A 15,544-nucleotide genomic window follows, 5' to 3' on the forward strand; every position below is an offset into this window, starting at 1 on the left:
CCAGGTCTCTGGCTTCTCCGGCGGAAGCCAGAAAGGGTTTGATAGCAGAGCGGAAGCCGAAGCTAGTTACTTGAGACTCATAGCACAACAGGGGATTCAGAACCAGTGTCGCTACAAAAACTACTACATAACACCGCTTTCGATCATCGTGATCGCTCTTATCTTCTATGCGGTCATATCATAGTCTACATTGATGATGAAACATGAGTATGTGACCATGTAGTTGCATGTATTGAGAACTTGTATTTCGAGACATGTGTTCGACCATGATTGATGATGATGAGATACTTGAGACATGTCGAGACTTCTAATAACTTTGGCTTATCGATGACTCACTTGCTTTTCAATGAATATGCATGTTATTGTATAAACGGTGGATCTGTTTATTTGTGTACGGAGCCAAAACACAAAAAAATTTACAAAAGTTAGCAGCGGCGTGGGGGTAAAGATTACCAGTAGCACACAAGTAACAGTAGCGTTGGCTAGTTCCACGCGCTGTAGATAATTATCAGTAGCGCTGGGTGAAAGCGCGCTACAACTAGCTTTAGATACCAGTAGCGCTAGTCCAAACAAGCGCTACTGCTAAAAAATAGTTGTAGCGCCGTAGCAGTAGCGCGCCTACCCGTGGTACTAATAGCAAAAAACAACTCTACTGGTAAGGGTTTTCCTAGTAGTGCATGTTTTGAAGTTTTTCGTGGTTTGCTCCGATGCTCTTTGTGTGATGTGGGATGGCATTTGGTGGTCTCACCTCTTTATAGATGTTGCCCATGCATGGTTAGGGGCTTATTTGTAAAAAAATGGACCGTTCGCATTCGCCCAGCGCATGGAAATCGAGGCAACGACGGGGAGGAATCATAAAGGCAGAGCATGGAGGTCAAAACTGGACTAGCGTCAATCCGGAGTATGATGAAGAACCCGCCGTGGAAAGCCGAAGACATAAGCCGGATACTACATTATCATTGAAGGAATGTTCGGGGGCTACTGAGGGAGTCCTGGATTCGGGGGTCCTCAGGTGTCCGGTCTATTCTATATTGGCCGGACTGACGGGCCGTGAAGATAAAGCAGAAGACTATCCCCCGTGTCCGTGTAGGACTCATATATGCGTGGACGGCAAGTTTGGTGCCCGGATGTACTGTTTCCTTCTTTTGTAAACCGACTCTGTACAATCCTAGGCCCCCGCCGGTGTGTATATAAACCGGAGGGTTTAGTCCATAGAGGCTATCAGGATAATCATAGGCTAGACAGCTAGGGTTTAGCCATTATGATCTCGAGGTAGATCAACTCTTGTAACCCCTATACTCATCGAATATAATCAAGCAGGACGTAGGGTTTTACCTCCTTTAAGAGGGCCCGAACCTGGGTAAACATAGTGTCCCCATTGTCCCTTGTTACCATTGATCCTTAGACTCATAGCTTGGGCCCCCTACCCGAGATCTGCCGGTTTTGACACCGACAGATAGCAGGGTCAACAATAAGATCATTACCACCCAGTTCTTCATAGACTGCTTGCCGACCCTACAGTGCTCTTGTGCTCCTTCAAAAAGATGCATAGCTTTGATGTCTTCTCCTTCTTCATGAAGTGCATCAAGTTTGCCAAGTATATGTGCCTGCATAATTATTTTATGCATTTAAGATCAATATTCGGAATCATGAATTGCCACTATTCGAGAACTACAACATTTGAAATATTGAAGCGAGTGCTGAGGGTTGAGGGCCTTTTCTGGTTAAGTATTATTGTAAAGTTCTGTGATATGGCCTTCCACTTTTGTAGTTGACAGTTTGACACTGAACACGATAGTGAACTATAAGTTGTCTACCTATTAAAATAAAAAATTCCTAGAGGCTTGACAATTGGAATATAAAATGATGTAACCAGGCTTGGCCAAAAGATAAAGATGCCAAAGAAATACTTACTTGGAACTAGGCTTGGCTACATTGTGAATGATCTTCTTGGCGGCCAACTGCACCTGATATTCACTGTGAATCTGTGTCCCTGGCTTAGCCCCTTCCCCTGCCATTGCCTGTTGGATCTGCTCGTCCATTGTGGCGAGCGTCTCAAAATGAACGGTCTTCACCAGCATCCTCATGTTCCACGCCGAGACGTTTCTCTGGTTGAGCCTATGGAGCTCAACATTTTAGACCATGAACTTTTATCCACATTTTCCATGATCCACATAGGTAGTTTTGCCTTAATTTTAATTGTTTTGCAATGCAGACAACATTTGCTATATGGGCATTAAAGTGTTGCCATGCTATGTATAATATCTTTGATGCAAGCATTTTTTTATACACATTTGCCATGACCTCATAACTTTTTGACAACGGAAAATTTATTGGTTGGACAATGACAAATATATATTTTTACCATGGCAAATTTACATTTTTGGACAATGTTAGATTTGTTGTTTCCGGCATGGCAAAAAAAAATTCAACCATGGCAAATTTATTATTTTAATCATGGTGAACTTATTGTTCAGAGCACGGCACATTAGTTTTGTACACACTGAGGAAACTTTTATCGCATACACCATAATAAATTATGTTTTGTAATTTGTTTTTGAAACATGGCAAATTTTTTTGAAAAAATCATTGCAAATTCTTTTTGTACACAGTGGCAAATTATGTGAACATGTCATGCCAAATTTCTTTCATTTGACATTTTATAAATTTATTTTTCAATATTTTTTGCCATCTTTTTTATGCAACAATGGAAATTATGTTGAAACATAATTTGTTAAGTTTTATTCTATGTGTTTTGAAGTTTTGGTATTTTTTAGCTTCATAACGGTGTGGTCTACTCGTACCGACCTAGCTTAAAACAGAATTCTTAAGTTTTAAGTTCTGATCCATTTGAACATGATGGCAGTTTATTATACACATTATAGAAAAAATATATTTCATTTTGCTATTCAAAATCAGGTCCCAATTTTAGGTTTAAGGCTTGGTAGTAGTCAACAGGAAACTTGGGCTACTACAAATGACATTTCCTGATGAAAATTTGCAAGCATTGCAAACTTTGTCAATGTTTGTCCCTTTAAAAGTTCAAAAAAATTGAATTATTTACAAAAAAAATTCTTCTGATTTTACTGTTCACCCGAGCTCATATGAGCTCAGGCTATGAAACTACATGTCTGTTTCACAATGCATACTAAGAAAAAAAATGATTCCTCTATTAATCATGGCAAATGTATAAAAAATTGTAGTGTTTACATGGAAATATCTACATTACAAAAGATAGTGTATGTCAAAAAATTTCCATGGAAATAAATTTGATATTTGAAAAAAAAATAGCATGATGTGAACAATAAATTATATTTGTCATGGTCTCTATGATAATTTTCTCATCATAGCTTCACGTTTCAGCTCTGCAAACTGCGATGTATCATGACCATCTTCGCCTACAACCCCAGTCGTAACAAGGCTCCTAACACGTACAACTGCGTGACAAGCTAATTGATCACCTAAAATACATGTGCAATTCAAACAAAACTTGCATATACGAAATGCCAGGATAAGTGCTAACACGGGAGGCTTATGTATACTAAAAAACTGCTAGACCTAAGAGCATAATCATAAGGGGTGTAACTTACGGATGAGATCCTCAACTAACCACCCACTAACCCCCTCTGAATTTCTCGGTGGGGCTCGGTGATAACCACGAGAATCTGTAATCGTCAAATCGTAAGTGTAGCATTGCTCTGTCTATATAGTTGACTGCTTTCAATATTTTAAATGGCCACTATATGTATGCCTATCTTGGAGTGTATTAAAGCTTTTGATACCACACAACACACTCTTACAATGGTCGCCGCAGCTGCATGCACACTGACTGCTCAATTAGCTACTGGATATGGTTGCTGCTGGTTCTCACCACAGCATAGAGACGGTAATTGTTGTATCTGTGCTCTCATAACGGGATTCCCCGCCACTTCATGAATAATTCCATGTCGTCGGCATCCTTGTGGATTGCAGAGGGGGCGCGTTTCGCACATTCACGTCAAGGGGCAACATCCTGTACTCGATGTTGAGGTCCTTCAAGACTCTGATCATCTCTTGGAGCACGAGTTCCCTCCTCACGAACCTCATCCCCATGTCCTGGAAGTTGAGTGTGTGCCGGAGCCATATCGACACTTTTAGCTTGTTGGTGTCATCCACATCCCGGAGGACAACCATCGCACCGGGGTACCAATGTTCCTTCTTACTGTCAATGTAACTGGATCATAGGAAGAAAAGAAAACTACTATTAGTCCAATCTGATGTGGCAAAAGATCAGTAGCAAATGGCACTGTGTTTCCCAATTTGTGAACATACGTGAAACTGAGACGACAGAAGAACTGGTACGCACCGTAGTATTCTTTCCTTCATGAGCGCCAGTTTTTCCAGTGGGGTGGCAACATGGACAGAGAAGTCAACTCCTTCTCCCATATCAGGACTCCTGTAGAAATTAAAAATTGGTTTGGTGGCCAACACACTGTTTGGGTAATAGATCTTCAAGTTATCATAACGAAGAAAGATTGTTGTCATGATATTCATTTCCTCCACAACGACCTGAAATTCAAATGCTTACAACGTCAATTGACAAATGCAAGGTAATATCCGATTACATAAAAAAGTAGCGCCGATTTTACAGCGGTCACCGGCGTCGAAAGGATGCATTATGAATATATTCAATACCTGAACCTCTTCAATTTCACAGCGATCACCGACGTCAAAAGGATGCATCACGAATAAGAAGATAATTGCCTCAAAAATCGTCTTCAAGGTATTTCCGAAAACAAACACTGCCACAAGAAGCTGTGAACTGAGGAAGACAAAGAAATGTGTCGTCGCTACACCGAGAATTAGAAGCCAAAGAGCAAACACTATGAGGCCAACAACAACATTGGCCATCTGGTTGAGCTTGTTAACTGCTGTTTTTGTATCATTAAGTGTTAGGGCAAGAGCTTTGCGCTCTCTAAATGCATTCACCTACAGAACGAACCATATGATATAACGTTAGAAATGACATCTTGATGGTCGATGCAACTAAGATAGCAGGGTCAATAATAAGATCAGTACCACCCAGTTCTTCATAGACTTCTTGCCGACCCTACAGTGCTCCTGTGCTCCTTCAAAAAGATGCATAGCTTTGATGGCTTCCTCCTGCTTCATGAAGCGCATCATGTCTGCCAAGTATATGTGCCTGCATTATTATTTATACATTTACGATTAAGAATCAGAATTAGTAAATTACTTGTCACAATCCTGAGAACTAAGTAGTGATCTAAACGATCTTATATTACTTTAGAAAGGGAGTATTATTGTGAAGTTTTATAATTTGTCATTCCACTTTTGTAGTTGACAGTTTGTCACTGGACACGGAAGTGCACTATAAAGTTGTCTAACAATTATGTAGCATGCTTTTTATGAAATTAAAAAAAAAATGCTGTACAGTCTGTACTATATAGGTCTATTTCTTGAGCTCAAAATTCCTAGAGCCTGGACAATAGGAATATAAAATGATGTAACCTGAAAGCAGAAATGCTTACTTGGATCCCGGCTTGGCTACGTTATGAAAGATCTTTTTGGCGGCGAGCTGCGCCTCATATTCACTGCGAATCTGTGTCCCTGACTCAGCCCCTTCCCCTGTTGTTGCCTGCTGGATCTGCTCGTCCATTGTGGCGAGCGTCTCAAAACGAACAATCTTCACCAGCCTCTTCATGTTCCATGCCGAAACGTTTCTCTGGTTGAGCCTATGGAGCTTGTCAATGGTGATCCCTTCATCAGCCTCACGCCGCTTCTTCTCATTGGACAGCGGACTGAATCCCCTGGAAATCAAACCCGAGACCCGGGTGCCCCTTTGCCCCGACAGGTTCTTGGTTGGCAAGGCGGGGTGCAGCTCTTTCGGGATGTCTGCGCCGGCGCGCTGGAGCTCGCGCACCTCGGCGATCACGTAGTCTTCGTCGACCAGCTGTGGCCCGGAGAGCGTGTCGATGACGTACTGGTTGAAGAGCGCCTCCTGGATCCGATCAAAGTAGGTAGAGACATGGAAGGACGAGGCGAGCACCTTGAGGAGAAGCGTCTTGACGAGGCGGACGAGCGTGGCGACGAGGAGGCAGAGTAGCACCTTGGTCACGTAGGGCAGCACTGCGGTGTGGACGTTCTCGACGAAGAGGAAGTGCCAGGAGGCGAGCACCATGCCGAGCCAGAGCGCGTTCTGCACGGCGCCGCGCACGCCGTAGACGAAGTAGAGCACGCGCTTGCGCAGCACGAAGTTGCGCTCCACGCAGAAGACCGCGATCCGGATGACCCAGCCGGAGACGAGGCGACCGCAGATGAGCACCAACACGAGGAGCTCCCACTTCCAGAGGTGCAGCTCCCAGAGCCGCTTCCGTGACAGCGGCCTTATCGCGAGGCTGCACGCCAGTGCCCCGATGATGATCACCAGGCTCACCCACTGCAGTATGGTGAGAGCGTCCAGCTTCCCGCGGTTGAAGTCGTCGGGGATGTCGTCGTCGATGAACGGGTCTTCCTCCTCCTCCTCTATGGGGCCCGACTTGCGCCACTGGCCGGATTTGCCGGTCATACGCCCAGAAAACTGGCCGGACTTGGGAGGGCGCATGCCAGACGACTTCTTGCGCTCCTCGTCGACGGCCGCGGGTGACTGCGGCGGCGGGTCCATGAGCCGGGAGCGCGTCTTGGCTCGCAGTAATGGTCTCGGTCCCGCTGGAGTGGGAGTGGAGGTGTTGCGTACTCCGTCATCGCCGGCGGACCTAGGGCCGCCGCCGGTATCGGAATCGGAGCCGGATGAAGAGGACGAGGACCTCTGGCGGTCCTTGAAGGAGACACGCGGCGCCTCCTGCTCCCGGGAATTGGATGAGAACGCGTGTGAGTGTGACGATCTCCCGATGTCGTCCATCTCCATGTCGAGGTCGAGCAACAGCTCGGCCCCGGCCGCCTTCTGCTTCCGGAGGAAGTTCCCGATGAGGCGCGTGGGCGGGTCCTCGCCGGCCTCCACCGCCTTTTTCTTGGGCGAGATCGAAGGAGACGATGCCTGCGGCTGCGGTGACGCCGGCCGATTCTTGAAGCTGAAGTCGTCGACGCGGCGCGCGGGGCCGCCCTCGTTCCTCCAGAAGTCGAAGCTCGCGTCGGCCCACCCCTGGGCCGGCGAGCTGGTAGCAGTCGACATCGTCCTGCTAGCCGTAGGCTTCGCCGCCGCTCCGACGACGTCCGCGCCGGGACCGTTGCCGTTCCCATCGATATTCAGAACCACCTCCCGCCGCTGACCGAGGTCGGATAGCATGGGCCGCTCTTCCGACCGCGTCCGCGACAGCGGCTTGGCTGACCTCAGGATGCTCTTCCGTTGCACCTGGTCCATCGCCGACGGCCAACACACACGCACGAATTTTCGCGGCAAAATTGCTTGGGTTGCGTTGCAAGGTGGTGTGGTATTAACGAGGCGATGGAGAACGACGTGGAGCAGCAGAAAGCTGACAGCACCGCACGCATGCTGAGCACCTGTACGTGGCATTCTATGGTTCGGATTTGGACACGATCGAAGGGTAAGCTAAGAAGATTCCGTTTCCCTATTTAGCAATCAGTCTGGCTAAATCTCGCCAACTTAGACTTGGTCATGTCTCAGTTGGTAGTATTCGTGGGATCTTGCATTGGATTATACATATTTTTGTCTTTTTTCTTTCATACATGTCACAATTTTTTTTTGAAAAAACTTCCAATCTATTCATCTTCAATCATGGCAGTACAACGAATACCAGAAATAAAAATTACTTCCAGATTTGTAGACCACCTAGCGACGACTACGAGCACCGAAGCGAGCCGAAGGAGCGCCGCCGTCATCGCCCCTCCATCACCGGAGCCGAACACGACTTGTTGTAGTAGACAGTCGGGAAGTCGTCATGCTAAGGCCCCATAGGACCAGCACCCCAGAACAGCAACCGCCGACGATGAAAAATAACATAGATCGGAAGGATCCAAACCGAAGACACACGAATGTAGACGACCAACGACGAGATCCGAGCAAATCCATCAAAGATAGATCTCTTTCATACATGTTAGATGTTATGCTGTTTAATTAAGACTAGATTAAGTCCCAGTCGATTGATACCTAACCACATCATTTGGCAATTGCCTTTCTTTTTCATTCCAGTCACTTTCTTCTTCCCAAATACTAATGAACGAACGTTAGGAATCAAACATTTTGGCGTGAACCCGCTCGTTGCCGTTGGAACTGCACATCGAGACGAACAAAATCCTTTCTTTTCCCCTTGTGCACCCTTCTCTATTCCCATGTGGGATCATATTTTCTCCCCCTTGTCTACTTCTTTCTCTCCCCCGGTTTCCCATATCACTCACCTTACGTTGTTGCTGCAACTGTCGATTTCAGCGACGAGGTGGGCTCTGCCGGTGACTAGGCGGGTGACGATGGAGGCTCGGGTGGCGGCGACACCACGGCTGGAGGCGGCGAGCTACGAGGTAGGTGTAATCGTGGCGGTGAAGATAAGGAAGAAAGGAGGCGTGATGAGCAGGGTCCCTGGCTCGTCGGCGTAAGGCTCGGCACCCAGCCGATGGTGGTTGCAACGCGCCTGGCGCGAATGCCTTGGCGGCGGCTCGGTGGTCCTGACTCACGCGCTCGCTGCCTCTCCTTCTCTAACCCCTACGACAAAATGATTGTGGTGTGGCCTCCCGCGGTGGCGCATCGGCGGCGGTACTGCTAGGTGATTGAGCCTCTCGGCTCCTCTTCCCCCTCCTTCTAATCCTCTATCCGCTGCATAGGGTAGGCAGGCATAGGCCTGACGTTGGTTGGTGAGTCTGGTCAGAGCAAGCGTGCCTAGGGGAGTAGGCGGAGCATGGGCGACAGCTGCTTTCTCGCGACGGTCGAAGCCGTCAATCTGGCTATGGTGGTAGCGGGGGTAGCGGCGTGTTGGTGTTATGCAATTCCTTGGTGTGTGGTCGAGCAGCGGTAACATGACATTTCCGCCAGTTTCATGCTATGGTTACTATTAGGTTCATGTGCCATGTTTCATATAGCAATCTTTGATATTACTCCCATGGCAAATTGTAGAAAACTTTTTGTTCCGTAACATGGCAATTGCAGAAAATTGTTTTGTTTTGTTATCATGGCAATTGGAGGCCTTTTTTGGCATCTAAAATTATGGCAAATTTGGAATTGTATCATCGATAAATCATTGCAATTCTTCAAAAGGTTTTCGACTTGTCTCACAAAAATTTAGATAAATCATGCAAAATTTATAAATTTTTGTGATGCTCACATGGCAAGTTTAGAGAAAATTTGTTATGTTTGCGTGGCAAGGTTAATAATTCATTAAAGTTTTGCCATGGAAAAAAATCTTATAACTTTTGCAATGTCACCAATCGAAATTTTGCCATTTCACCAATACAAAATTGCCATGTAAAAAAATGTTTGCCATGTCATCAATAGAAAGTTTGCCATGTCCCCAATACAGATATTATATGTCACCTGCAATAGAATTTTCTTTTTATTTCCATGATTTTTGGTGAACAAATTCCTTGTGAAATTTTTGACATGGAATGCGGCAAATTTATGTTATATAGCTCTTTTTGGATCATAATGATGGTAATTTTATTGTACATCATGAAGTATTATTTGTACATTACATGGCAAATCCTTTTTTGTTAGATACCGTGGCAAAATTATATTTTAGATATCTAACATGCAAAAACTTTTGTTAAATACCATGGCAATTTTCTACTTTTGCCATTGTTTAGAGATCAAACTTCTTATTTATTTTTTCTGCCATGCGACGATGGCATAATTTCCTAATTTTCTGCCATGTTTTATATGAACAAAATTCTATTTGTTGCCATGTGAACAATGTAACTTTTTAAAAATATATAATGTTATGATAAAACACATATATTTTTTAGTTTTTTCCATGTGACCGTTACAAACTTTTGATTTTACTAGCATGATGCCCGCGCTTTGCCACAGAGCCACTGACTTAGGAGGTGGTCAAGTAACATTAATGTCCTTGTGGCCGTTGTGTGATTTACTATTAGAAAATTAGCAAAAATACGGTGAGAGGCATGCAATGTCTGCGAATTTCAAATGACCATAGTAGGTTGGGAAGGGAAACTAAAACCAAAATCGATTTTGAGTTGAAGTCACACTTTTGTGTTTGTTATTTGTGTGTTTTATAAAAAAAGTTGTTCACACATGAAAATAGGGTATTTGTTTATTTGTCTCTTGAAAGGTTGTTAGTTTCACATGTGGGGATGCGTGTATTTGTTATTTGGAAAGGATGTTGGACCCATATATGAACTCACCACTAACTCACAACTAACCTTTATAAGTAAGGATTTTCTAAATTTCCCATGTAATTAGTGCAAACATTTTTTCAAAAATTGTGAGGATTTTAGTTTTTTCTTAAAGTTCGGATGGACCATATAACACTTTGTACTTACTCACATCGCTTTTTTTTTGGAATTTTGCTCTCTTCGTCTGACATGGGAAATCAATCATTACCTTTGTGGTAAATTTAGATAGTTCCCCATGGCAACTCGACTTTTTAGTGTTTTTTTTGTCATGGCAATTTCATCCTCACACCATAGCAAATTTTTGGTGGCATCTCCAGTTTTTGTGTTGACATTCACACCATTCTTTTGCAGCTTTTGTTTTAATTATACTACTATATGCTTGCTTTTGCATGTATGTAAAAGGTCTAATTCCTGTGCAAATTTTGCGTATTTTTCTTATCATGCATATTTACTTTATTTATTTCATTTTTACTATTTTTGATAAATCAATCTCTCAATTTATTCTTCCTTATACCTTTTTAAAAGTGTGTGTTTGTCTTAATTTTTCATCTTGTTCCCCGGGTAACGCTTGGAGGAGCACGACGGCTATGGCGGCTGGGTGGAGGATGACGGCGGTGGCGGCGCGTGGTGGTGGTGCGGATAGGGGTGGAATGAATTGGATGTTGGATAGTATAGGGGTGACGGCTACGCAGTGAAGAAAAGGTCGGGTGGGTTTGGGGGCGGGGGCTGCAATTAACGTTAAAAATATTCCCCGCGTTCAGTCATCGCGTTGACGCCACTTACTGATCTAAACTTAATGGCGTTAGGGACCACAAACGCCACTAGTACGTCTGTGGTGGTTCATCTGTTGGAGCCCACACACTATCGACCTTGATGTTCTTTGGCATGCCTGTAATATTCCGATAACAACAACGATAACGGAATTTCCGACGCCTCTGCTATTTTGCGAAAATAGCGTCAGGGTCGCGGAAATTAGCGACGCCACTAATGTGAAATTTTTATAAGAGTTTTCGTACTAGTGGAAAGATAATTAATTTTCAACGTGAACCTTACATATAACATAGATATATATAATTATAATTTATTTAATTTGTGTGCAAATCGTATTGGTGTCTTAAAAATTGTTATTATTTTCTGAAAAGGGGAGTGCCCAGCCGTCACATGATGCACACAACCATAATCTTAAAATTATACTACTATATGCTTGCTTTTGCATATATGTAAAAGGTCTAATTCTGTGCAAATTGTGCGCATTTTTCTGTCATCACTTGTTTAACTTGTTTATTCCATTTTTCTTATTTTGACAATATCAATGTCTCAATTAATTACTCATTTTTTTCAAGTTTGCATTTGTTTAATGTTTCATCTCGTCGATGCTCTGTTATGCTTTTCGTTTAAGGATAATATTATGGACACGTCTAGCCAGCGTCCTGCCGCCTGGTATGGTTAGCAAGCGGCCGGTCATTTTAGGAATTTTTTTGTTCCCCCTTGTTAAATAGGAAACCTTTGTCATCTAATTACTTTTTTCATACGCATTAAATGGCAGCACAACCATCTTCTCGGTACATGCTTTTGTTCTCCTGTGCATTTAATTTGTGGTTTCAAAAATTTAAAAGGGCATAGCTTTCAATTCGCCTGACGGAATTACGATCTGTTTTCACCGTTGGAATATTCGCGACGTGCTCTTTAAAACTAGATCCCGCATGAATATGTTTTCACGAAAATTTTTGTGCAATTTAGTCTCTGTTTTGTGCAACTGCCTAGCAGTCAATGTGCAACTACCTGATAGTGGATGTGCAACTTTCCGCCTACCCCATGGATTTGTAATTTTCACTGATAACACCTTCACCCCCAAACTACTTCTTTCTAGTGAGATGTTCAAATTCATGTGTTGCCCAGGCCAACTGCCTAGTAGTTGATGTGCAACTTCCCCCTTTCCCATGGTTGTGCTTTCACTGTTTGCTGCATCGGCCAACTGTTTAGCAGTGGATGTGCAACTTTGGATACTGCCACGACCAACTGTCTACCAATGATGTGCAACTTTTCCTCATACCCCGTGGATGTTTAATTTTCATACTAGCACTCGGTCCAAACCACCCCTCTAGTGGGATGTGCAACTTTAACGCCATGTTTATATGCAATTTTTACTACCTGGATATGTAACTTTTCACTACCCTCATGAATGCTGAATTTTCACCATCCAACTATCCATGCATGTTAGATGTGCAACTTCATATGTTGCTCCGGCTAACTGCCTAGCATACTTTGTGCAACTCTATTTGTTACCCCCGCTAACTGAAACTATATATCCACAAGTAGGGAGGGGAAGGAGTTGCACATCGAGTAATAGACAGTTGGCTCGAACAACGGACTAAGTTGCACATATCGCTGGTAAGGGAGGTGGGGCAGGGTATGTCAACTGTAAAAAGAACTATACATCCATGAGTAGGGACAAGGGTTGCACATCGACTACTACGTAGTTGGTTGGGGCAGTAGATTAGTTGCACATCAAGTTGTCATGGTTGCTAGGTTGCATCGTCATATTAAGTTAGATCATATAGCTTCAAAAACTGGTTTTGAAAAAAAATTACACCATATAGTACTAAAGTTGCACAATGCATTATTGAAGTTGCACTATATAGCGCTAAAGTTGGCATCAAAAAAAATTCGTCGAAACATACCCATGCGGTATGTAGTTTCAATGAACTCGTCGCAAAGAATTCACCGGTGAAGATGGATCTGAATTTCGACGAGCGGTTTAAAAGTTATAGCTTTTTGAATTTTCTTTGAAACAAAAATAAAGGCAAAACAGTAAACGCATTAACTGCTGGATCCATTTCCTCAAAACGGGCAATTCCAAAATAGACTCTGACGTGACCCGACAAGCAGGCATCTGTACTACTCCGCTGGTGTGGTTTCTTTGTCGCGTAGCGCAGACGCTTCAATTTCATAAAAAGTGCTCGTGCACTATGAAGCATTTAGGTAATATTATTACACAAATTTTACCTATGGCACTCCCTACCATATTTTATCTACAATAGTCATTAAGTAAAAAAAATGCTAGCGGCAGTGGTCTCATGAGTTGGCACATGCCATTAGTACACCTCCCGCATGGATGCAGGCCCAATTAGTATGGCAGCAAGAGTAAACAACAACTATTTAGACACCCGCAAAAATAAAAAATAAAGACAACCATTAGGCTGGTCGTAATGGTAGTATTATAGGTAGTACCATGCATGCCAACTAGGCAATTTAGATGAGGTGTCAAAGAATTAAATGAAGAAAAAGAGGATTTTGAGTATCATATCATGATACCGTATCATAATAAATGCTATGCTACTATCTGTCATGCATGGCAATAAATAAAATTCTACATGATACTAATATATGATACTATGCATTAGGGATGCACTATCAGATAGTAGTATCATACGTATTATACTAGTACATGATACTCCCCATTACAATCAGCCTTAGAAGCAAATCCGAAGGCTAGTTAAATGTGAGTGACACCTCCCAAAATTGCAGGCAACCGATTCCGTTAAGATTTGGATGCGCGGCGCGTCAAGTGTCACGTCAGAGATTAGCGGCGCGAAAGTGGGAGCGCGTCAGCAGTTTTGGGTGCCTACAAAAGAGAAGAGAAAATAGTCTACTATATATTCTCAATAATGCTAAACATACAAAGGTTTACATGCTTTTACACGCTGATTAGTATCTTTTTAAACTAACTAACCTCTCCTCTTGTGATTTTCATGGGGGTGGGCCCCTTCTCCCTCTTAATCTTCAATCAAAACTCACATTTATGTAAAAGCATGTATCCTTTTATACGTGTAGCATTACTCATATATTCCTACCATGCCATGTCCATCAAGAAGACGCTTTACTGAAAAGAACTACTCCGTAGTACATAATGATAGCAGTGCAATCGGTGTCGATCATGGTAGTGCTAATCTCGGGTCCATGGAAAGAAAAAGATGGGCACCATCGTGGCATCGTCGATCGGTTCAAAGCATTGGGTGGGGTGCATGCATATGCATGCACACGCTTGCTTTAGCATATGATCTCTTCTTCTTTCGGCTGTATATATCTCCCCGACCGGCCTCAAGCGCATCACGCGGTCAGTGCATACAGAATCAACAGAAAAGTAGTAGCACTAGGCCCGTTTCTCGGTTACAGTCCTAATCTCGACCATGATTCCGATGGATGATCGTGGAGATGGAATATAACAACAGTCAATGGACACTAGGTACATAAGCAGCAGGTCGGCTTAGCGTCGCCCATCGGTCTCAGAGATCGGTCGGAGAGAACCAAAACGTGGATTCTTCTTCACATATGTGGGTGCCGTTGCACAACGACGTGCCATGGGTCACCAATGATCGGGAGCGCCCTCTTCCACTCATGCAAAAGATCGTGATTCGATCTCGGCATGCAAGTTGGGGGAATAGAGAGACATAGACAAGGTGACTATGTGTTAGCGGACATTCAAGCTGTTTTTCAAAGAAAGGGGAAAAAAATGCTTGCTAAAACGATCTCACCGCTACTTATGAATTCGAACACCTTTTTTTCCGCGTACATTCAAGCTGACGGTGAGTACAAAGATCTCACCGCTACTTATGAATTCGAACACCTTTTTTTCCGCGTACACCCTCTTTAAAGATTTTTTTTTGATAAAAAAAAGTGTTTCCCCCTTTCGATTTTCATTAATGAAAACCTAAGCATCCAACCTAAACAGGCTACGGCAGAAAACAAAACACGAGATAAATCCTCCCTCTCAGCTCCATCTAGACCTCCACAGGGAGGGGCAACCAGAGCAAAGTAAGGAAGGAACACACCTACGAGGATCACGCTAATCTCCACCACATTCAGATCCAGCCACCAACATTTTTGAATATCTTACATGCTTCCAAAAGACAACTACTAGAAGAGAAAAACATAATGAAGAATAAGCAGCTTCGTCGGGTAGAAGGTTTTTTTTTTCATCCTTCCAGTCATGCCACGTTGATCATCCACCCCTGCGGTGCTGCATATACTTCACTTGCTACTCGCTCTAGTAGTTTTGCTCCTAGCTCCAGCACCCTTTTTTGTGGCTCTTTTTTCTGCAAAATAGACCATTCCACAATCCAGTAACTCATTAGTTTGATCAAAACAATAGGGTCAGTCACCCTTTTATTCTAAAAAATTATCTTATTTCTACATCGCCAAATAGCACATAGTAAAGCAGAGATCCTTTATCGTCTTTTTTGAATCT

At 43.5% G+C, this 15,544-nt stretch overlaps 1 protein-coding gene across 1 annotated transcript; it reads right to left on the minus strand.

The window, feature by feature from the left end:
- Positions 1-3,652: 3,652 nt before the first annotated feature.
- Positions 3,653-7,409, minus strand: LOC119291993 (mechanosensitive ion channel protein 6-like). The gene is made up of 5 exons (XM_037570805.1): positions 5,529-7,409; positions 5,059-5,182; positions 4,675-4,968; positions 4,346-4,548; positions 3,653-4,213 (listed from the first exon to the last, which is right to left on the minus strand). Exons 1-5 carry the CDS (start codon positions 7,355-7,357, stop codon positions 3,931-3,933), a joined length of 2,733 nt encoding a protein of 910 aa, XP_037426702.1. The 5' UTR covers positions 7,358-7,409; the 3' UTR covers positions 3,653-3,930.
- Between the last annotated feature and the right edge of the window lie 8,135 nt (positions 7,410-15,544).

The sequence above is a fragment of the Triticum dicoccoides genome, chromosome 4B (assembly GCF_002162155.2).
Source record: "Triticum dicoccoides isolate Atlit2015 ecotype Zavitan chromosome 4B, WEW_v2.0, whole genome shotgun sequence".
Lineage (NCBI taxonomy): Eukaryota > Viridiplantae > Streptophyta > Magnoliopsida > Poales > Poaceae > Triticum > Triticum dicoccoides.